Source organism: Felis catus, chromosome D1 (genome assembly GCF_018350175.1).
Source record: "Felis catus isolate Fca126 chromosome D1, F.catus_Fca126_mat1.0, whole genome shotgun sequence".
NCBI lineage: Eukaryota > Metazoa > Chordata > Mammalia > Carnivora > Felidae > Felis > Felis catus.
This window is the reverse complement of record NC_058377.1, coordinates 15,192,832-15,216,453: the sequence shown is the minus strand read 5'-3', so window position 1 is coordinate 15,216,453 and position 23,622 is coordinate 15,192,832. Positions and strand designations below refer to the sequence as shown.

General features: G+C 52.7%; 1 protein-coding gene and 1 long non-coding RNA gene across 12 annotated transcripts in view; one reads left to right on the top strand and one right to left on the bottom strand.

Annotated features, from left to right (window-relative positions):
* Positions 1–23,372, top strand: part of DSCAML1 (DS cell adhesion molecule like 1) — a 350,275-nt gene extending 326,903 nt beyond the window's left edge. For 2 of the 3 annotated variants that reach the window (XM_023239146.2, XM_045038356.1), the window contains 14 exons: positions 3,242–3,381; positions 9,333–9,486; positions 11,834–11,951; positions 12,320–12,483; positions 12,732–12,830; positions 13,513–13,701; positions 14,149–14,436; positions 15,933–16,088; positions 18,383–18,413; positions 18,542–18,660; positions 18,943–19,095; positions 19,722–19,916; positions 20,537–20,848; positions 22,331–23,372. In XM_023239146.2, coding sequence (XP_023094914.2) covers positions 3,242–3,381; positions 9,333–9,486; positions 11,834–11,951; positions 12,320–12,483; positions 12,732–12,830; positions 13,513–13,701; positions 14,149–14,436; positions 15,933–16,088; positions 18,383–18,413; positions 18,542–18,660; positions 18,943–19,095; positions 19,722–19,916; positions 20,537–20,848; positions 22,331–22,806 — 2,594 coding nt within the window. In that variant the 3' untranslated portion in view covers positions 22,807–23,372. Of the gene's footprint in view, positions 1–3,241; positions 3,382–9,332; positions 9,487–11,833; positions 11,952–12,319; positions 12,484–12,731; positions 12,831–13,512; positions 13,702–14,148; positions 14,437–15,932; positions 16,089–18,382; positions 18,414–18,541; positions 18,661–18,942; positions 19,096–19,721; positions 19,917–20,536; positions 20,849–22,330 lie in introns of those variants that run through there. The other variant, XM_045038357.1, reaches the window with a different exon arrangement.
* LOC111556569 lies at positions 11,597–14,313 on the bottom strand. Of its 9 annotated transcripts, none has more exons than XR_006585986.1 (6): positions 14,175–14,313; positions 13,502–13,723; positions 12,697–13,174; positions 12,286–12,563; positions 12,035–12,144; positions 11,597–11,929 (listed from the first exon to the last, which is right to left on the bottom strand). It is a non-coding gene; the product is annotated as an uncharacterized LOC111556569 (long non-coding RNA). The 9 variants fall into 9 exon arrangements; XR_002736099.2 differs by having other exon boundaries at positions 12,286–12,841; positions 12,989–13,174; XR_006585987.1 differs by having other exon boundaries at positions 12,286–12,841; positions 13,071–13,174.
* Positions 23,373–23,622: the final 250 nt, after the last annotated feature.

The window sequence follows — 23,622 nt, the reverse complement described above, 5'->3', positions numbered from 1 at the left end:
AGTTGAGACCATGAGGGCAGCACTGTAGGATTAAAGGTGCACCAGAAGTACACAGCCCAGCTTCAAATCATCTCAGTCCTGGAAGTTAGAGTAAGGTAACCCCAGACTGCAGGTCCCTGTCAGAAGCAAACACAGATTCTCCCTTTAGGAAGATTACGTCATCTGAGGCCTCAAACTATTTCTACAAACAATTTTGCAAATGATGTGTCTGTCACCCGGTAAAAAACTATGAGGAACAGCGTGAACAAAAGCAGGAAAAAAAAGAAACAGATAAAAGCAACAGACCCACAAGGAGTCCAAACACAGGTTTTGTCAAATATGAACTTGCAAATAGTTATTCTTAACAAGATTGAAATTTTAAGAGAACTGGAGACTATCGAATGGAAAATCTAGAAACCAGAGCAACTGTTAACCTGAAATTAAGGACTCGGTAGATAGATTTAATAACGAATGAGACACAGCTGGAGAGATAACTAGTAGACTGGAAGGCAGATCAGAAGACCCAACAGCAGCTCAGAAAGACACACGAATGGAAAATAAAAGAAACAGTCAGAGATAGAGCAGTGATTTTCAAACTTGACTGTGCCTACCAATCACTTGGGGGTCATATTAAAATTCATATTCTGATTCGGTAGGGTCTAGGGTGGAACCTGAGATTTTGCATTTCTAACATGCTCCCAGGTGACGCTTCTGCTGACAACTGGACCACATTCTGAATATCCAGGGCAAGTCCCGAAGAAGAGGAGAAAGGGGACGGGGCAGAAGATAAAATGCCTGAAAACTTTTCAGGATTGATGAAAGACATCCATCCCCAAAGCAAAAAGCACTCTGCAGACTCCACAAGCAATAACTTAAGGAAGTCCGCACCTAGGCTCATCGCAATAAAGCCGCTAAACAGGAAACGCAAAGGGAAAATTCCTAAAAGCAACCGAAGCGAAGAAGACCAGTTACCTTCACAGGACCAACAATTAGATTAACCGCTGCTTTATCAGAAACAATGGAATAATAAAGACAAGAAACAGTGGAAGCCGCGGAAGCCAGAAAACAATGCAGTGGTATAAAGTGTGTAAAGGAAATAGTTGTCAACCTATGATTTTATGCCGAGCCAAAATACCCTCCAAGATTAAAATGAAATAAAGACGTTTGCAGACAAAAACTGAGAAAATGTATCACCAACATACCTGCTCTAGAGAAATAGTAAAGGGTATTATTCCTTAGCTGGAGGGAAAATGATCCCAGCTATGAGTTCCATGATGCAAGAAGCAAAGAACAAGCAAATGGTGAATGTATGAGTAAATATCCATTAATACTGACTGTAAAATGATGATGATAGTGATATCATCTTGGGGAGGGTCTAATATCTGTGTGTGTGTGTGTGTGTGCGTGTGTGTGTGTGTGTGTGTGTGGCTAAAATATACAACAAAGGCATAGAAATTGGGTAAGAAGTTTGAAGTCTCTTGCATTGTCTGAGAGAAAAAAAGGTGCCAATTAATGTTGTTAGGCTTTGGTAAAGGTTCATGTTGAGTAACCCCTAAAAGGCTGTCTAATCACCAATCTAATAAAGAGGGGGAATAAAGCATTTTTTAAAAGACTCGATTCAAAAAAAAGAAAAAAGCAGGAAAGAAAATAAAAGTATTTAGTAAGCTGAGGTATTTAAACCCAAACATATAAGTGATTGCATTAACGATAAATCAACTAAATTATTCAATTAAAGGATAAAGACTGTCAGACTCATCCAGCAATGAAACGAACCCAAATATGTGCTGTTCATAGGAGACACCTAAGACGTAAAGGTAGCGAAAGGTTCAATGTGAAAGGATTAAAGGCATCATTAGAGATACAGAAAGACACTCTGTTAGGATAAAAGACCCAATTTACTAGTCAAATAAAACAGTTTCGAATTTGTTGTGAACCTAATAACATAATCTCAAAATATATAAAAGCAAAGACCGACAGGACTACAAAAATAGACAAATTCACAGTCGTGGGGGAGATATCAACATACCCCTCTCGATTACTGCTGAGAAAAGAAGTGAGCAAGGGCGGAAAAGATCTGAACCCGAGTTAGCACGCTGGCCAGCCCCAGTGGCCACCCGTGGCCCCCTGCACTCCACAGCATGCAGAGACACTAGCAGAAGCAGGATATCAGGGCCGTAGCTGTGAGGGAGGGCTCAGGCCCCTGGATGAATGGCCATGATGGATTGTCATTTTATTTAGCCTAGAATTGTTGACCACTTACTAGATTTTTTTAAACATCACAGTAGATGCTAGAGCAAAACTGATTATTGTCACCGTTTATTGTCTTCTATGTGGCAGGCACTGTGCCAGGTGCTGTATTTTAATTAGTACTAACTGTCTCTACAAACCTTTAATGTGGTTGTTATTATGTCCATCATCTATATGGGGAAACTGAGACTCAGGGAGGCAAAATGAGTTGAGTAGGATGCCATCACTGTCCTCAAAGGAGCATATAAAGCTCCCAGGAGGGAAGACAAGTGCACAGCAATTCAAGGGACAGATGAAGGGGAGCTGAAAACAGGAAGCTTCCGGTCTCCCAAGCAGAACCCTGGGACCCAGCTGGGCCAGGCAGGACCAGAGATGGGGACAGTAGGAGGGCAGAATACATATGAATTGGTATGCCCTTAGGATGAATATCCCGGCCAATTCTCAAGTAGACTTGCCCTCCTAAAAACAGAAAGGGCCTAAGCAACATCCCAGGGGCAGTGCCCTGGGCACATGGTAGGAAACCCTGTCACCCATTGGCTGACACCAGCCCCTGACCCTCAGGACACAGTCCACTCTGTGAGTCCATGGAGCCCCCAGCCTCAAGGAGCTCACAGGCCAAAGAGCAAAGTGACCAGTATATATGTTTGGTCTGTATACAAGCTAGTAGTTGAACGTTGGGAGAGGAAGCAGGTTAAGTTCCTAGGGATCAATGTGAAATCCCCATGGGTTCTGTTTCTCTCTTGAGTGTCCTAAGTCCTTGGTTCTGGCCAAACAGTTTGAAGCTGGCCCTTCCCAATGCCTTCATCTTGGAAACTTTGTTACAAGCCCCAAATGATCACCTTTCTCCTTACCTGTTTGCCATGCTGGAACCTCCCCCCTTTAAACCATGGCTCAAGGATGCCTCCTCCAGGAAGCTCTCCCAGATTGATCTGCCTCACTCTCCCCACCATGTTATTCTTTCCCAAAGGTTAACCTCCTCCCTTCTCCAAACTGACCTGGCCTTCTCCCTACTTAGTTCCAGGTCCCCCTGCAGGCATCAAAGCTGTCCCTTCGTCCGCCAGCAGTGTGGTTGTCTCTTGGCTCCCCCCAGCCAAGCCCAATGGGGTGATCCGCAAGTACACCATCTTCTGCTCCAGCCCTGGGTCCGGCCAGCCGGTAAGTGGGCCCAGTGCCCAATGATGAGAGGGACAGGAGAAAGGGAAAAGTACCCTGAAGACCAGCTGGCTTCCAGGTCAAACCCGGGGGCTGCTTATGTCCATGTTTCTACCTAAATTCATGGATAAGAATGGGCACTGGTCACCCAAGAGCAGCTGAAGCCTTACCTGGTGCCCGTCTTGGGTCAGTCCTCCGATCCAGGGGCTGCAAGGTGGTCACAACCCCTGGAGGCTTCTTTTGAGTCAGGGGTCACCACCAAGCAGATGTGAAAGGGAGACCAAGGCCTGGGCTCTTCGGGTCTTCTGGTCTGGCTGACCAAGGAAGGTTCTATCAGGCCCCAGAGCTGGTGACTGGGTCCTGCCTGCCCCATGGCCTCTGGAAATGAATCACGCTCCAGCGTGAATGGTCTGGGCTCCGAGGGCTGCTGGAGCTAGCTCTGCCCTGAGCGGCCTCGTCAGCCTGGAGCCCACTGGAGGGAGGAGGAAAATGGCAGACAGTAGAAGGAAGACAAGGGCATCTCTCTCTGGGCCAGGGCTGGGCTTCACTGCTGGGGAGAGGACTCAGACTTCAGTATCTGCCCAAAGCTGGGAGTACAGTGCAGTACTATGGATATGCACATCCATATACTATGCATATCCATAGATATGCATATCCATATACTATGCATATCCATAGTATGCATCCTTCCCTCTACCTTTCCCGATCTCCAGCCTCTCCAGCACTGAGTTCTGCTGGGTGGCTACTCTGGAGCACAGCCGTTCTAGTTACATGAGCAGGTGCACCTGCCCTCAAGGCGTGTCCAGTCTCGTGGGGAGGGGGCGGGGCGCACCAGGGGTGTGCGGGAGTAGTAGCTGGGAGATGTGCTCAGGACATCTCAGGCAGGCAGCAAGGAGCAGGAGGTGGCCAGCTTCCCCCTCCGCCAGCAGCTTGTGATGGGACAGCAGCCCGAGCATCTGCGGATGAGCTCCTGGCAGCCAGGAAGCATCTCTAGCTCCGCTCTGCTCTCCTGTGGTCTTTCTGAGTTACCCTCTGAGCAGTAGGTGGCCCAGCTCCGTACCAGTGAGGCCAGAGTTCTTTTGCCAGAGGAGAAGCCCAGAAATGTGGGCTTTTTAGTGACTCTGCGTCCTCCCCTCCATCCTCACGGCCACCAGCCCATATGCAGAAAAGTGCACATATCGTGGGCGTACGGCTCCATGACATTTCCTAGCACATTGGGCAAGCAGCACCCAGAGCAGGGAACACGACATCAGGACACCCCAGAGGACCTCCTTGTGCCCCTCCCGGTCACCACCCTTCCCCTGCCAGGGTGACGACCATGCTGACTTCAGATTCGTGTTGCCTGTTTATGTCCATTATATAAGTGAAGTTCATACCATTAATCCGGCTTCTTTTACTCAACATTATTTTGAACTTGTGAATTTCCTCCACACTGTTGGGTGTGGTTATAGATCATTCACTCTCACTTCTGTATAGGTTTCCGCTGGGTGCGTGTATAGAATTGTTTCATCCATTTCACTACCCATTGATAGGCATTTGGGTAGGTTCCAGTTTGGAGCTGTTCCTTGCGGCACTGCTGTGCACACCCATACACGTGTGTACGTGTGCCTGTCGGGTGTGTACCCAGGAGAGGAAATGCGGGGCCCTGGGGTCTGGACGTTGAGAATGCGCTGCCATTGTTGGGTGTCTGTGCCAACTTTCCAATCGATGTTTTAGCCGTGCTGTCTGCCCCTCCTTCCCTTCTCCCTCTGTTCCCCCACCCCCCGCACACATCCTAAGCTTATCACCATTCTGGATGCCCGCTGTGCCTTTTCCCAGCCCACGACTCTGCCACTGCTGACCCCTGCCGTGGCATGGTCTTTATCCTCTGTCATACACTGAATGCATTTGATGGCAATTAGCTGCTCACTTCTCTGTCTCCTGTGCTGGTCCGTGGGGCCCTGTGAGGACAAGGGCAGCATCTTTTCATCTCTGGGTCCCCCAGCTGCCAAACCCTGTGCCTGGAACATCATTGTCACTAAATGCATGTTTGATGAATGAATTACGAGCAGCCTGGCAATTGTAAAGCCTTAGACATTGGGCAAGTTTCCCTTCATGAATTGATGGGAGAGGGTAGTCATTCTCCAGCTTGGCTTTGTGCGGTCATTTCCTCCTCCGACAATGAAGCCTTTCAAAGGAGTGCTGCCTCCTCATTAACTCAGGCTTCACGAGCCCCCAGAACGGAGCTCCTGGGGCCCGTGCCCTGCTGGAGACCCTGGGACCCTCCCCGATTCTCTTCATGTCCTGAGCACAAGCACGTAGGAAGCTCCTCTCTCCTGGGGACGGTTCCTATCTGACAGTGGCACACAGGGGCCAGGGGGCCTGTGCGATGAGAACTTCATTCAGTTCCGCCACCTTATGGAGGAGGAACCACCTCAGCGAGGGACCCAGACACCTGACCACCACACTGTGTGATGTGTGATGTGTGATGTTACCGCTCTGCACAAATATACTCCAAATTCCAAACAACTGCACTACAAATTCACTTATGAAAGAGACCTAGGAGTGAGCGCTGGGGGTGAGGACACAGGCGTGTCCACGCGACAGGGTGAAACCATGGGTGTGAGTGTGAGGTTAGAGGCAATGCACGTGAGTCTAATGTATTCACACGTACTAGGGTGTAAGAACACGCACGTGTGGAACCCTGAGAATAGACGGGAACCGCATCTGGTGTGGGCTCCCGCAAGTTATGCCCTTGGGGGCAGCCAGAACTGCAGTGAGTTCCGTTAGAAATTGTACCAAACGTGTTCATACACTTGTTGTTTTTCTCTGATTATCAAAATGATGCAATTTTATTGCACAAAATTCTGTAAATACATAAAAGAATAGACAGGAGAGTAGAAATTACTTGTACTCGTTCCCTGAAGATAAACGCTGGCGGTGTTTTGGTAGATAGCCTTCCAGCCTTTGATCTGTACGTATATTATGGGGGGGTTTTTAATAAAAAATTAAAATGAATTTTTACATAATGTTATATAATCTGTGTTTTCCATGTAATATATCTAGGCACTTTCCCACACCATCACATACTCTTTTCAAACATGACCTTGAATGCCCATATGTATATAATCTATTTAACTAGTGCCCTCATTATTCTTTCATCTATTTTCAAATGTTCAACATTGTAAATAACATGTCGTTGAACATTCTTCAGACAAGTCTTTATGCACATGTTTTATCATTTTCTTAGGTAAATTTCTATGGTAATTCCTGAGTCATAAAGACTATGGATATTCTTAAAATGTGCATACGTGTTTGTGAATTACCCCTCAGAAAGTTGGAACCAATTGATGCTTCCACCAGCAAAATAAGTCCATACTTGTTTCTTACCCCCATGCTAATCCAAAATATTATATTATGTTTCATTTTTGCCAGTTGGATTGGAAAAAAGGGGTCCTGTTTTAGGTACATTCCTTTCATTACTACTTAGGTTGATTATTGTTATATGTTTATTGACTGGTTTTTTTTTTCATCTTTGGGTAAAATTGTCAATTCATGTCCTTTATCCATTTTTTATGTGGGTGGTTCATGGTTTTTTCTCACTGATTTGTGAGTGCGCTTCACATAGAAGGATAATAACCTTTTTAAAAATCGTATTGGCTGCAATTATTTGCCAGCTCATTGCTTGCCTCTTGACACTATTTTTGGTGTGCCATAGGTTTTGTTTTTATATAATTCAAATTTATGAATCACTGTCATTTGTGATTTTTGCCTTTATTTTTATGATTAGAAAGACAAATATGTTCATAGTTTTACCTTTTTCTTTTTAACTTTTGATCCACTGGGACTTTATTTGGGAGTACAGTGATGTGTTTTTATTTTTTATTTTTTTTTAAACGTTTATTTTTGAGACAGAGAGAGACAGAGCATGAACGGGGGAAGGTCAGAGAGAGAGAGGGAGACACAGAATGGGAAACAGGCTCCAGGCTCTGAGCTGTCAGCACAGAGCCCGACGTGGGACTTGAACTCACGAACCACGAGATCATGACCTGAGCCGAAGTCAGATGCTTAACCGACTGAGCCACCCAGGCGCCCCCAGTGATGTGTTTTTAAAAGCGATTTCAGGAGATTCTTGGGGAGCCCAGGTTCAAAGGAAGACCCCGGGATCTGGATACGATGCTAACACCTTCAAAGGGAAGCCAAACCTTTCCTGTGTAGACACAAACGTACGCTCACGTACACACTGACACACAAGCACGCACATTCGACTCTTCTCCACATGTGCACATGCCCACCTCAATCCTCACGGAAGAGTGAGCCGGGAGAAGAACGCGTCCCAGTTTACAAAGGACTCGCCCAGCCCTTGCCTATTTGTGCCTCTCTGTAACCACACGGGGTAGGCAGAGCAGTATCGCTTTCTTAGTTCACAGAATAGGAAACCGAGGCCCCAGGAGCCTTGAGAGAGAAAGGTGTATGAGCTGTGAGACTCACACTTGGTAAGAAGGGCAGGCGGGTGTTGGAGCCACTACACCACCCACTTCGTGCACAGACAGGAACTACAGGTACCCGCACGGTCCCCTAGGTGCCATAGCCTGCAAAGACTTCCCAAGTACCAGGGTTGAAGGTGGCTTTGCACCTGTCTGCAGCAGGGACCCCCCCTGGGTTCAAGGCCAAATCTCCATTAGGGAGGCAAGAGGGAGACTTTGCCAGGCAGCTCTATGTGTATTGAGGAGACGCCTGTGCCTCCTTCCTAACATCTCCCTGCAGATGGCCTGGGGCCAAAAAGGATGGTTTCTCCTGCCATAAGTCATTGGGCCCCTCAGTCCTCCCGTGGGGCACAGAGAATGTCCCTCTGTGACCCCATCTCTATCTGCAGGTCTGTCCCTCAGCATGTGGATGAATGCATCCACGTGTCCGTGTGCGTGTGAGCGTGCATGTGAGCATGTGTGTGCACGATCCCGTGACTGCAGAGATAACTAATTATTAGCTCCCTCTGGCCTCAGGGCCCCCCATCTGTTCCGGGGGCTGCTCCCCCCTCCCTAGACTTCTGCCCTGATTTCAAAGAGGCCCCCGTGCTGCCCTCCTTTCCCTTCCCCGCGGCTGACCAAAAAATAAAATGAAAGTCAGCCCCATCCCGCCTGGACCAGGGAAGGGGCTGACAGGAGGTCTGCAAACTAGCGCTTATCAAAAGCTCCTTCTCAAATTCATTTCAATATCTGAGCCTCTGGTTTCCAAGGCAACATAATCTTTTCATCAAAGCAACTGGTAAAACCACTGGGATCCGATATTGTTTTGTTGGCAACTTGTCAAAACTGTCATTTGGTTAAAAAAAAAATTTATAGATTTATACAAGCTACAAATATATACGGTGATCTATACCACTAATAATCATTAATAAAGTGTTGTCCCGTGAAGCTTTCTGAGTTCCGTCTCCCACCCCTTCTTCCCCCAGACGGTTTGCTCCCACAGAATGAAGGAGTGGTAATTAGACGGCGGGGCGGGGAGGTGGTGCGGAGCGGGCTCGGGCTGGGGGCGCCCGTCTACAGCCCTAATAAGGCAAATGCGGTGATTTAGTTTCTTCCCAGAGACTCCCTTTCCCTGGGGTCTTCCTGGGACCCTCCCTCCTCCATTCTCCCTTCTCCGGACTCCCTCCATCACTCACCCGAAACACTCACATCCCCTGACCTGCAGCCACGCTTGCCAGGGTCTGGGTCGGCCAGAGAAGTAAACCGAGGCTGGCCCAGCACCACGCCAGAGCAGGCCCACGGGCCCCCAGGGCCAAGCCCGGTGCAGATTCTGCTCACTGTTGCTCCCAAACCACAAAGGGCGAACGAGGCAGGATCCTGCCTCCTCTCCCCACCCCCCTGACTGGCCCACCCCCCCTGCTCTGAGCCCAGGTCCCCCGAGGAAGGTTGGGGTTGGAGGCTGGAGGCCCAGGAGGCTGGGTTTTACACTTCTCTGCCCCTGTCCCGCAGGCTCCGAGCGAGTATGAGACGAGTCCAGAGCAGCTCTTCTACCGGATCGCCCACCTAAACCGTGGGCAACAGTACCTGCTGTGGGTGGCCGCCGTCACCTCTGCCGGCCGGGGCAACAGCAGCGAGAAGGTCACCATTGAGCCTGCGGGCAAGGGTAAGCGGCGCAGGCCGGAGGGGAAGAAGCGGCCAGAAGCCCCCTTCTAGAATTCGGGCTCTCCCAAGAGAGGGGGTGTCTCTCTCCACCCTCTCTGCCACCTGGCTGAGAGGAGCTGGCGGGCCACCCGCCTCCGTCCCGCATCCGCCAACACTGGGCCTCTGCTGCCCCCTGACTCCCAGAAAGCCTTACAGCACGCTCCAGGCCGTGCAGCTACTCAGGGCCGGGTGGCATGGAGGGCCCCGGTCCCTCCTCCAAACTCGACTCCAGGGCCGAAAGAAGGGACATCAGTCTCGCTCCCAGCTCGTGGCAGAGCCTTTGTCCCAAGGCTCGGCTCCTCCAGAGGGGGCGGTGGCAGGGTACGCGGCTTCCACGGGGCCGAGAGCCATAAAGGGAGCTTCGTCGTTTGAAAGCCTAGACGTCTCCTTAGAGGTAATGCCTCTGATGGCTGATTCACTCGATGCACAGACACTTAGAGAGCGCAGACCTAGGAGGCCCTGGGCTAGATGCTGCACGCGGAGTTTGTTCTTAGGGAACACCCCCATCGAATCCCTGGCCTGGGCAGAAGTATGGCATGAGGGCATATGCACCCCCGCGTTACAGGGAATGACAGGTGTGAGGCCCCAGCCCGGGAGCAAAGAGGCAGCCGCACAGCAGCTGATGTGCCCTCTGTGCAGACCGCAGGCCATGGGATCGACCCGCTGCCAGCCCACAACTTCAGTCCTCTGCCTTGGTTCTGGGCCTCCGTGGGAAGGCCACCTTCCTCTTGGGCCGGCCTCCTCCCTCAGCCACCTGAGTCTCTAGCCCTGGGACCCTGGGGAACCAACCCCAGCCACGTGGCAGCACCAGGTCTGGAGCTCTACAGCGTCTGGTGGCCTGGTTAACACCTGTGACACGGCCCGGTGGTCTGAGAGGGACCTGACGCGACTACCCTCTCCGGGTGCCCTTGACATCTCTGCCTTTCTTGCTTTCCGTGAGGCCGCTTGTGCATCCTGGTGCTCCGACCGTGCTCCTATCAACCCCGGGGGACGTTCCTTTCTCCTCCGTGGCTGTATGTTACTGCCACCCCTGTGTCAGTCTACATTCCTGCTCCCGGTGACTCAGTCCCTGGGCCGCTGACTCCCACATCGGTGTCCGTGGGACACTTGTGTAGCTGGGTGCTTCCCAGTTACTCCACGCGGGTGACCCCAGGTTCAGCGGGAGCGAAGTATCCCCGTTCCTCCTCCTTCTCCTCTCGTGTGCCTGGTCTTTGTGAGGGCACCAGCACCCAGCCGGAATCGGGCAGTCATCGTCCCCTCCCCCTCTATTGCTTCCTCGAAGCCAGGTCCTTCCCTGAGTCCTGCCGGTGCTTCCTGGAGCCCCTAACCTCTTGCCCCACTTACGTCAGCTCCAGCCACCATCTTGCTCTCTGGCTACCACCTTGCCACTGAGCCACGTCCTCTGCCAACCCATTCTCTGCCGGCACCGGGGCTTTATCTGCAACTCTACTTTGAACACGTCACTACTTACTTATCAGCTCATGACCCCAAGAGGAAGTCCAGCCTCCTTGTTCTGCCGACAGAGCCCCCCCGCCCCCCGCCGCCCATGCTTCTGCTCCTGCTCACCACCCGTCCCCCTTCACCCACCCTGGGCTTTGGTCACGTCAGAGTATTTGCAGACCCTCACACTTCCCACGGGTCCCAGGCCTCCAGGCCTCTACTCGGTGCTGCTGCCTCTTCCCACCATGACTCTCCTTCCCTGCACAGGGCCTTCCTTTTTAGCCTTCACGATTCAAGGTAAAGCTTCCAATTCCAGAAGCTTCCCTGGCTGTCACCTCCACCACCACCGAGCTGGTGGAGTCCATTCCTCCTGTGGGTTCCCACGGTTACTTGTACCTATCCCTACCGTAGTATTCTCGACCCGTGGGGGAAAAAATGTTTTTTAAGTTGGGCTCCATGCCCAGCGTGGAACCGATGACCCTGAGATCAAGACCTGAGCTGAGAGAGCAAGAGTCAGATGCTTTACCGACTGAGCCACCCAGGCGTGCCCCTGCCCCCATAATGATCCTTTTTAAGTGTCTGTCCTGGACGATGTGCAACTCGAGGACAGGAAATAGATCTTCTTCACAGTGTGAGTCTTCAGAGCCTCCTGGGAGACCTGGCCCATAGCAAGTATTTATTTGATAAATGTTTGTTGAACCAATGACTCCCATCTGAGATTGCCTGCACCCACCCCTGCTCCAAGCTCAAAACGGAGGTCAGGTAGGAGACGGGGGGCTTGATGCATAAATCTGGCGAGCCCCAAGAAAGGCCGCCCAGTACAGCATTGTGGGTAGGAGTGGGGTGCCCTCACGTTCTCCTCCCCGTAGCCCCAGCGAAGATCATCTCATTCGGAGGCACCGTGACAACACCCTGGATGAAAGACGTCCGGCTGCCCTGCAATTCAGTGGGAGATCCAGCCCCTGCTGTGAAGTGGACCAAGGACAGGTATGTGCGGGACCCTGGAGGGCTGAGTGACCCAAGTGATGGGTGGTAGATGAGCCATAAAGAAAAGAATCGGGTGCCTTTACCTTCCAGCTGACCAGAGGCCCTGCCGGGTGCACGGCTACTGCTCTCCCAGGAGGCCTGGGCTCCCTGGCTCCCCACCGTTGACGGCTAAGGATCTCCCCTCCCTGGGTGCCTGAGAGGGCAGGGTTATGGGATATCCCCAGGAAGTGCTGAGCAGAGCCAAGGGCCCTGGGCCGCCTAGCCAGCCTCCTTCTGCTCCCAGCCCTGTGTGCCTCCAGTCCTGAGGGAGGCCCCGGGAAGAGGGGGTGCTTACCATAACCCATCTCTGCCCCCCCCCACCCCTGCAGTGAAGACTCGGCCATCCCTGTGTCCATGGACGGGCACCGGCTCATCCATACCAACGGCACACTGCTGCTGCGTGCTGTGAAGGCTGAGGACTCGGGCTACTACACCTGCACGGCCACCAACACTGGAGGCTTCGACACCATCATCGTCAACCTTCTGGTGCAAGGTAAGACCCTGGAAGGCCGGCCGCCCGGCAACCTCCCCAGCGACCTGGGCGACAGACCCTCAGTGGGACAGAGGTGCCACCTGGAAGAGAAGGCAGGAGGGATGGAGAGAAGGAGCAGGAGCCGGGGAGGCTCCAAGAGGGTGGAAAAGCCAGGCCTTGGCCCTCACTTGCAGCTGGGAGACCCCACGCCCCCGTCATGGGATGTTAACTAACACTTTGTGGTGAGGGCCGGTGGCTTTCTCTCACAGTTCCCCCGGACCAGCCCCGCCTCACTGTCTCTAAAACCTCCGCTTCATCCATCACCCTGACCTGGATTCCAGGTGACAATGGGGGCAGCTCCATCCGAGGTGAGAGGGGTCTGGATGAGGAGGGGGGGAAAGGGGAAGAAACTCTGGGCCCAGGAGCAGGGGAAGGGCTTCACCCACTCCCACCACTTGGTCCCCATAATGCCCCATAAGTGATCAGTGGCCAGGGGGATGGGCAATTCGGACCGGTAGGAAGTTACCCAAGTGCCACAGAAAGTCACCAGCCTAGGTATCCCACGTTTAGACGGCCCGCCCCAAATGCTGCTGGTGAGCTGTGTGAACCTGGAGAGATCTGCTTTCTTCTCTGGGCCTCAGTTCCCAAATCTGTAACAGTAGACAGAGAGTGCTTCTCGGCCTTGAATAAGCACATGAATCACCAGGAGGATCTTAAAGAATGCAGATTCTGATTCAAGAGGTCTGGGATGGGATCTGAAAAGCCCCCAGGTGATCTAATACCGCTGTCAGGGGGACCATCCCTGGAGTAGCAGGGTCTAAATAGGGTCCCTTTGAAGCCTCGAGGCTCTGGATTCTGCTCCCTTCCCCACCTTAGCTGCTAAAGAGAGAGCGGGAAAACTCCTTGCAGCCTTGGGTCCAACCTGCGTGGGCCCTCCCCCCATCACCAAAGGCCCCACTCTGCCCCTGCCGGAGCCCAGCCCCACGACGCCTGTTGGGGTGTCCCAGGCCCCGCCACGCCCGCCCTGAGCCAGGCAAACCTCCCGGGCAGGCTTCGTGCTGCAGTACTCGGTGGACAACAGCGAAGAGTGGAAGGATGTGTTCATCAGCTCAGGGGAGCGGTCCTTCAAGCTGGACAGCCTCAAGTGTGGCACGTGGTACAAGGTGAAGCTGGCAGCCAAGAACAGCGTGGGCTCCGGGCGCATCAGCGAGATCATCGAGGCAAAGACCCACGGGCGGGGTGAGGCTTAGCGATCACCCAGCTGGGGAGAGATGGGCCCAGGCCATGGGGATGGAAGAGGGCTGGGGTAGGCAAGGAGGGCGCTGGGAAGCGGAGACTGAGGGGAGGGGCTTAGCCGCGTTCTGGCCTATGGATAGCACCATGACCAATCACAGTAGGAGAAACAGGCCCCACCTCCCTGGCGGGGTAGCCGATGGTGACAGCCTCCTCCTTCTCCCCACATCCCTTCCTCCTCTGCCGAGGCCTTCTCTCCAGGTCCTTCCCTCATCTCCCTCCTCCTCTGTCCCCTGGGGCATCCCTAGTCCCATCTGTGCCAAACGCTGTTCCCCAGAGCCACTGCAGCCCCCCTGGCCCAGGGTACTCCTCCCCCCGCGGATGAACGAACCCTCCTCCTCTCTCTCGGTCTCTAACCACGCTCTCTCCCTGTGCCCCCCCCCCGCCCCCCAGAGCCCTCCTTCAGCAAAGACCAGCACCTGTTCACCCACATCAACTCCACGCATGCTCGGCTTAACCTGCAGGGCTGGAACAACGGGGGCTGCCCTATCACAGCCATCGTCCTGGAGTACCGGCCCAAGGGCACCTGGGCCTGGCAGGGGCTGCGGGCCAACAGCTCCGGGGAGGTGTTTCTGACCGAGCTGCGCGAGGCCACGTGGTACGAGCTGCGCATGCGGGCCTGCAACAGCGCCGGCTGCGGCAACGAGACTGCCCAGTTCGCCACCCTGGACTACGACGGGAGTGAGTCGGAGAGGGTGGGAGGGGCAGCGCCCGGACCGCGGGGAGGTGTCCCCAGGGAAGCTGGCAGAGAGGCAGACGCATAAAGACAGGACAGACAAATCGAAAAACAGGGAGGAAAAAGCTGGAGACAGGGAAGGGAGCAGCAGACCGGTAGGCAGGCAGGCCGGTGGGCAGGTGCGCCCGTGACAGATACAGACCTGCAGACAGGCAAACGGGTCGCACTAAGACAGACGGTCTTGGAAGGTGCAGTCCTTGCTCTCTGTTGCTTCAGAGAGATGGAGAGGAATGTAGAGGTGTAGTTGAGGCCCTGCCCTCGGAGGACCCTCTGCTAACATGGTGCATTAGCCAGGATGGGATGGTCTGTGCTGCAGTAACAGATAAACACTAAAAGCTCCAGGGTTTAGCCCAGTAAAGATCTGCTTCTTGCTCTCATAACCCCTTGAGAGGGTTGGCTGGCCACCATCTTCTAGCTCTGCCATCTTGAATGGGTAGCCTCCAAGGTCACCAAGAAGAGAAGGGTAAAAGAGGCACCCCAGTTCTTAACTGCCTTGGCCAGGAGGTGACGCACGTCACTTCTGTTCACACTCTGTTGTCCGGAACTAGTTACCTGATTCTCATCTAACTGCCAGGAAGTCTGGGAGGTGTAGATGAGCACGTGGGTGTTTGGTGTCTGCCATGTGGGGCACTTCCTACACATGCATACGCTCACACACACGCATGCACACACATGCACATGCGCGCACACACACACGTGCATGCATACATTAAAGGTACATAGAAGGCTGAATTCATAGAGATCCATTGTCACAAGGTAAATGAAGTCGACCTGTGCATTAAGGAAATCGAAGAAAAGCAGTAGCAGAAGGGGATGGGCTCAAACATGGAAGCTTCATGAAGGAGATGGCTCTTATTCAAGGCTTTGAAACAGGCAAAAGAGGGGCTTTGCAGAGGGCTATGTCAGCAGAACTTACTGCCTCTGTGCAGGCACCCAAAGTTAGCAGATACTGCCCGTGGGAGGGGGGGATCAAGGAGACAATGCAGCATTGAATGGCTTTGTTCCCGCCTGGGGAAGAGTCCCTGGGATCCCACTGCTCTGATAGTGCTCTCTCTGATTCCTGCCATCCCTCCCCCATTTTACGAGCTGGATGGGGGCATCTAAGCTCATCTGTCCCCCCTCTAGAAATGAACATTGAACTCCAACAGGAAGGAGACTATCTCTGAAAGACTTCAGGATAACTCTAAAACAGCCCCACGAAGTCATCAATTTCATAATGCAGCATAGAAACTACATGATTGTTCATGGATGTCCTGATCTGACCAGAATTTGGGGGGGTGGTGGGGAGGGCAAAAGGGGAAGGCTGGGGCTCTGTGCCAGGAAGTGAGGGTCAGAATGAGACCAAGGGCAGCAAGACAGGTTCGAGGGCTACCCCACCCGGAGGACTCTGTATAGATCCTACTCATAAGGGACATCTGACTCCCTTCTTCACCCCATTCAGGTACCATCCCTCCCATCAAGTCTGCTCAAGGTGAGGGGGATGATGTGAAGAAGCTGTTCACCATTGGCTGCCCGGTCATCCTGGCCACTCTGGGGGTGGCACTGCTCTTCATCGTTCGCAAGAAGAGGAAGGAGAAGCGGCTGAAGCGGCTCCGAGGTAGGCAAGTTTCCTACGGGCTTCCCAGGAAGGAGTGTTGGCCCTCAGCCACGCTGGCCACCTTTCATTGGCTCATGGCACCATCTGGGCAAGAGAGTGTACCTGTGTCTCATTGAAGGGAGAGCTGCTACTCCAATCTTCTGAACCTTTAGTTCTCACTGCTTCCTCCTCTCTGCCCCCAAGACTTTGTGCCTGACCTAACCAGGGCTGAATTTTAGAGGTGCACACTGGCAAGGCCATATTGGTTTAAATATTTAAACATTTCCATGTTAGGGGCACCTGGGTGGCTCAGTCGGTTAAGCATCCGACTTCAGCTCAGTTCATGATCTCGTGATTCGTGAGTTCGAGCCTCTTGTCGGGCTCTGTGCTGACATCTCAGAGCCTGGAGCCTGCTTCCGATTCTGTGTCTCCCTCTCTCTCTGCCCCTCTCCTGCTTGTGCTCTATCTCTCTCTCTCTCTGTCTCTCAAAAATGAATAAATGTTAAAAAAAATAAAGAATAAACATTTCTATGTTGTTCCCTTCCACCCTGGATCTTCCTTCTCTCACACAGGATCCCTGCAATTCTTCTAGGAGCTGGCCACTAAAGCATAGACCTGCAGGTGGTCTCTAGGACCTTGCTCAGTTCTGACTGTGTTGCTTCCAGAATGTGTCTGATGTTAAATATTTTGAATATCACCCCTATCCTAATACATGATACCATAGACTGGCATGAATGGGTCTGATTTACCTTGATTTCCCCGGGGCCTAGTACAGTGTCTGGGACCTAGTAGTTGCTTAACAGATGGTCATTCATTCATTTGGAAAACATTTATTGAATATCTGCTGTATTGTAGATACTTCCATACATTGGAGATATAAAGACAAATGAAGAAGGAAGAGTCCCTAGTCCTTATAGAGGACTCCTATGGGTCTAGTCCTCATAGAGTTTACAGTCTAACATGAGAAGCCAGGGCACAACAGTAGTACAAAAGAGGGAATTACTAACACTGCCTTGCATGTTTAGGAGTCGATTGGATGGATGGGTGGATGGATGGATGGATGGATGGATGGATGGATGGATGGACGGATGATTGGATGATTGGATGAATAGTTGGATGATTAATTGGATGGTTGGATGGAAAGATATATAGATGGAAGGATGGCTGGATAGGTAGTTAAATGAAAGGTTCAATGTATAGGTGGTTTAATGGATAGGTGGCTGTATAGATAGATGGAGGAGTGGATGGATGAACGATTAGATAGATGGATAGATTAATGGTTGAATGGATTAATGTGTGGATCCATGGGTAGGTGGATGGATGGATGTATATTTGAATGGATGGATAATAGATGAATGATTAGGTAGATGGGTAGATAGTTGAATGGATGTTTGGATGGCTGGAGGATGGATAGATGGATGGATAGATAGATGGATGATAAGATGGACAGATGATTGTATGATTTTATGGATGTATGGATAGGTGATTGAATGAATGGTTGAGTAGATGAATGGATAATTGGATGGATGGATGGATGGATGGATGGATGGATGGATGGATGGATGGTTGAACGAGTGGATTGTTGAATGGGTAGATGATGGATGAATGGATGGGTGGGTGGAGAAATAAATAGATTGATAGGTAAATGGATCAATGGTGAATGGATGGATGGATGGATGGATGGATGGATGGATGGGTAAGTAGATGGTTGGATATATACATGGAGCTAGATTCATTCTGACAGATTAGTTTCATGATTCTCATTCTCCTCAGAGGTCTAATGGATTAACTAGGCCCTTTGCTTCTCTCACTTTTTTTTTTTTTTTGTCAATTTATCCATGGACTTCTTGGGGACATGTGCCCAAGAGGAAGAAATGAAGTCTCTTGGTTGATAGTCATTTAGGGATGCCCACTGACCACCTCAACTTCACTCTCTTCTCTTCTCAGCAGACAACTGAGGATGGACCCTCCACTGGTACCCATTCCCAGCCTGCTATGTTGTCTTGTTTAATTAGAGTCGATTCAAGAAACAGATGGAGCAGTTTACATACCCTCTCCTTTGGGAAGGACCTCCATATTAGATAAAAATCTGAGGAAAGGAAAACAGACCTGAGCCAAACCTCACACCAGGAGCAGTCAGACCTTATTGTGTTTTAGACCAGTTTGGAAGCCCTTTCACTTCTCCCTCTTCTTCCCAGGAGACCAGCTCTGGTCCCGTTTTAGGGAACTCCCCCACCTTTTCCCCCATGCCTCTGCCAGTTGTCATCCTGCTCAGACTCTATTCTCACCGAGCCCCTCTCTCTACTCTTTTGCAGATGCAAAGAGCTTGGCAGAAATGTTGATAAGGTAGGTGTCACATGGCTGCTTCCTCCCCTGCAGAGGACAGGCTTCTAAGACCCCACTGTCCTGCTAAGCCCTCTCCTCCAGCCCCTCCTGGCTGCTGAGTCACCCACCGCTGGCCCTTCTCCCCACAGCAAGAACAACCGAAGTTTTGACACCCCTGTGAAGGGGCCTCCCCAAGGCCCGCGGCTACACATTGACATCCCCAGGGTCCAGCTGCTCATCGAGGACAAGGAGGGCATCAAGCAGCTGGGTGAGTGACAAGAGCCACAGGCTCTCTGTCCCGCTCTCCCCCAGGCCACAACCCACAAAGGGCAGCCACCAGCCCTCCCAGCAGTGCCCAGAGCTCTAGCAGCAGCCCCACCAACAACTCAGCAACCTCAGAACTCACTGAAGCTTCTCTCAAGGGCTAAGTTTCCTCCTCTAGCCGAAAGAATTATTCTGTCCTTTCTGGGTCTCAACGTGGGATAAAGACAAAAAGACATTTGCAACGTCCAAAGAGAAGGACTCCTACTCATTGTCCTTCTTCCCCCAGGAGATGACAAAGCCACCATTCCTGTGACGGATGCTGAGTTCAGCCAAGCTGTCAACCCACAGAGTTTCTGCACTGGTGTCTCCTTGCACCACCCAGCCCTCATCCAGAGCACAGGACCCCTCATCGACATGTCTGACATCCGGCCAGGCACCAGTATGCCTTATCCCCAGGGAGACAGACCTCTTCCCACACAGGGTGTCTTGGGCACAGCATGGGGCACAGGCAATTAAAAAAAAAAAAAAAACAAGGTGGGAGAGGAACAGCATGGAAGAATGCAAACAGCACTGGAGTTAGAGTCTACAGACCTTGACTGAAGACTTGCTTAGCTGTGACCTTGGGTATATTGCTAACTTTGTCTCTCTGGGCCTCCGTTGCCTTACCTAGACATTTGAGGGTTGGGTGTTCTTGCTCTCCAAGGGCCTTGTGCCTCTAGCGCTGCAGCTCTGGACATCAGGATAGAACACATCAAGGGCTATGGGGAATGAGTGCACAGGAGGCAGCAGGAGAGGAGGCGACATTCTTCCCCCCACGGAAGGAAAAGATGGGGTGGGTGGGGAGGACCAGGATGCCACCCACTGCCCCCACACCTCACCACCGTAGCTCTGTTCCTCCGGGGCCAGCTATGTGGTTGGGAAAGGCAACATGCTCAGCCTCCCCACGGGAGCTTCTGTGGCTGCTTATGCCTCTTCCCTGGCTCTGCACTGCCCTTCTGGTAAGTGCCAGCTGCCCAGGCCTCAGTGCCCTCGGTGGACGTGCTAGCCATCGCTTCCTGTTTGCAGATCCAGTGTCCAGGAAGAACGTCAAGTCAGCCCACAGCACCCGGAACCGGTACTCAAGCCAGTGGACGCTGACCAAGTGCCAGGCCTCCACGCCTGCCCGCACCCTCACCTCTGACTGGCGCACCGTGGGATCCCAGCATGGTGTCACTGTCACTGAGAGTGACAGCTACAGTGCCAGCCTCTCCCAGGACACAGGTGAGCCCAGGGCCCTGCCCACGTCTTGCTCTCTGTTCTTCACTTCCCCTACCTTCCAGCTCCCCCTTCCGTCTTCCCAGCCTCTACCCACCAGCTCATGGGGGCCAAGACACAAGTCCGCTTCATTGCCAGCTGGCCACTGACTTACTGTGTGGCTGGCGCAAAAACACTTGACCTCGCTGAGCTCTGCTTAGTCAAGGATTTCACTTTGCTATCCCAGAAGATGTCAGAGAAAATGGTATGTGTGATGTTTGTTGGAGAAAGAGTGGAGTGTTCCAGGGGGTGGGTGCTTATTTTCAAGAATGGAAGACATTCTGCCCTTTATTCACCAAAGACCCCACTTCGGCCACCACTGCTACCTTCCCAGGGGGCGATCAGGGTCCTCAGAGATGACCACTGGGGTCAAGGGTAGGGGCACTGCTCAGTCTGGTCTCGTTTTTGTTTTTATTTTTTAATGTTTATTTTTGAGAGAGAGAGAGAGACAGAGCGCGAGCAGGGGAGGGGCAGAGAGAGGGAGACTCAGAATCCAAAGTGAGCTCTGGTCTCATTGGTAAATGAGATCCTTCTCCCCATGACCCGCCCCCCATTTCTTCTTACCTCCACGCTTTCCGTCTCCCCAGACAAAGGGCGGAACAGCATGGTGTCCACCGAGAGTGCCTCGTCCACGTACGAAGAGCTGGCTCGGGCCTACGAGCACGCCAAGCTGGAAGAACAGCTTCAGCACGCCAAGTTCGAGATCACCGAGTGCTTCATCTCCGACAGCTCCTCCGACCAGATGACCACAGGCACCAACGAGAACGCGGACAGCATGACGTCCATGAGCACGCCCTCAGAGCCCGGCATTTGCCGCTTTACCGCCTCCCCGCCCAAGCCCCAGGATGCCGACCGAGGCAAGAACGTGGCTGTGCCCATCCCGCACCGGGCCAACAAGAGTGAGTGCTCGGCCCCCCTCCCCTGCTGTGTCCCCTGCCCTGCCACCACGTGGGGCCAGCCCGCCTGGGCAGGGCTCCTTGGGGGCGTGGGCAGCGCAAAGCAAGGACTCGGGAGAGTCCAGGTCAGGGTCCATATCCTGGCTCAGCCGCTTAGTACCTCCGTGGCCTTGGGAAGTCACTTAGCCTCTCTGGCCTTCCTTTTCTCGTTTGTAAAATGCAAGTGACAGCATATACTCTGCGTTGTCGTAGCAGACACCGGAAGTTCTGGACGTGCCCAACGCAGGGCAGGTTCTCAGGACGTAGTGATCCTCCCCTTACCCTGAGGCTGTGCCAGTGTGGGGACACGGCTGCCCAACGGCCGTGGGTCTCAGTGCCTTTCAAATCAATCCAGACGTGAAGGAACAATCCTGGCAGCTCAGCCCATGGTGGCCAAACCTCACGGTGGGCAGTGACCTAGCCTGACTGGGGACTGTCTGACTCAGGGGCCTGGCCAGAGCATACGCCCGTCGGGGTGGGTGGGACAGCCGTAGGATAACCGGAGGGGGGTCCATCAACGGGCACTGGACCACACTATACCGTGCAAATCATGCACAGTCTGGTCTGCTCGCTACTGGCCTTGCTCAGTGGCCATGCTGATCGGGGCCCTCGGGACCATCTAGAGAAGAGCCCAGGGTGACGAAGTACAAAGGCTTTGGAGATTCGCAGCCCTGAATGACACCCCTACCCCTTCTAGCTGGGAGAATCGGGGCAAATTACTTAACCTCTCTGAACCTCAGTTTCCTCATTTGCAAAATGGGGGCAGGTATTAACCTATATCCAGGGGGCTACAGGGACTAAATGAGATCATGTAAGGAAAGTTCCTGGCACAGTCACAGGACAGAGGCACATTTACAGGTGAGGATGCTTATTGAGCCGAGGGATCGGGGCGCAGGGGTCCCGGAAGCGTGTCATACGGAGGTGGTTTGAGAAATCAGGAAGATCCCACCTGTGAGAAAGGAGAGGGGTGAGGAAACGTAGCTGACTTCAGACCTCTGGACGACAGTCGTGGGAAAGGTGGAGGTGTGGGGGCGCTTGCTTTGTGGCAGAATATGTGGCAGAAGGCAGAATCAGGCTCAGCGTGGGGAGTCGTCGTTTTCAGAAATGAGCTCTCCCCCAGCTGAAGCTGAGCAGCGTATATCGGCCATTTAGCAACAAGTATCAATTTATTGAGCAACTGCTATATGTGCTAGCCATGGTAACTGAAGCACTTTCCGTATTTGATCTCATTCACTACTGACGGTAATCCTATAGGGAAGTGCGATTGTCCACATCTCACCGATAAGGAAACCAAGGTTCAGAGAGGTCAAGTAACTGACGATTGCCCGGCTTGTGGAGGGACTCCCAGGTCAGATGGGGGGGAAAGATCGGGGAGTAGGGGGTGGCACGAGCAAGCTGGCTCCCAGAGGCCTCTGCCTCCAACCTTTTCTGGCTCTGTGATTCCAGGTGACTACTGTAACCTGCCCCTGTATGCCAAGTCGGAGGCCTTCTTTCGAAAGGCAGATGGGCGCGAGCCCTGTCCCGTGGTCCCACCCCGAGAGGCTTCCATCCGGAACCTGGCTCGAACCTACCACACCCAGGCTCGCCACCTGACCTTGGACCCTGCCAGCAAGCCCTTGGGCCTCCCGCACCCAGGGGCCCCTGCTGCCGCCTCCACAGCCACTTTACCTCAGAGGACCCTGGCCATGCCAGCACCCCCAGCCGGCACGGCCCCCCCAGCTCCCGGCCCCACCCCTGCCGAGCCCCCCGCGGCCCCCAGCGCCGCCCCTCCGGCCCCCAGCACCGAGCCTCCGCGGGCCGGGGGCCCACACACCAAAATGGGGGGCTCCAGGGACTCACTTCTCGAGATGAGCACATCGGGGGTAGGGAGATCCCAGAAGCAGGGGGCAGGGGCCTACTCGAAATCCTATACCCTGGTGTAGGGGCACGGTGAGAAAAGTGGCCCCACGCTCGGACCTGTCTGCACCTCCAGCCCTCACACACCAACTTGGCTGTTTTACTGCATTATTTATATTAAACTGACAGAAACCAACCGGCAACGAAAAGAAACCCCCCCGAGTCATCAACGCTTGTACATAGAACTCTTTTGTACAAATGAAACTATTTTCTTCTTCTCCATGAAGCCAGGGCACAAAGAATTTAACAGTACAAATCAACCCCTCCAACCCCACAAAATATGCGTGGAGAGATCTATATACATATATAGGGAGACGGGAACGTGTCGACAAGCTATGTATCTATATATTTCTCTCCCCTTATTTTGAGACAGAGGCACAAAGACTCAGCAATTTTTCCCTCCTACTCACTCAACCCTCCTTTCAATCTAGGCGGTTTTGACAAAGACCAAACTCCCAACTCAGAGACACTGCATGCGATTTTACTGTTCCAAGAAAACCAGGACTTGCTTCAATTTGCAGATGCTTATGTGTTAATACCTTTTTCTATGAAAAAAAACCCAGCGCCGTGTGCAATAAAGGTTATGTTTCTACGTGGTAGCTTCTTTCCCATCTGGCAAGGGCCAGTGGGGAGGGGGGGGAGGAAGGAAAGGCCCCTGTGCCTAGCTGGCTATCTCTCATGGGGAGACTGTGAGAAGCGCGGGGTTTAGCTCAGCAGGTTAAACTTTTTAAAAGGCTTTTAATTAGCCCGGGTGCATTCTTGAGCACCTGTTCTGTTCTCAGATCTGGGCCGGCCCCTAAAGGGGGCCAGCTGTGTGGCTTTGAGCACGCTCCTAAACCCCT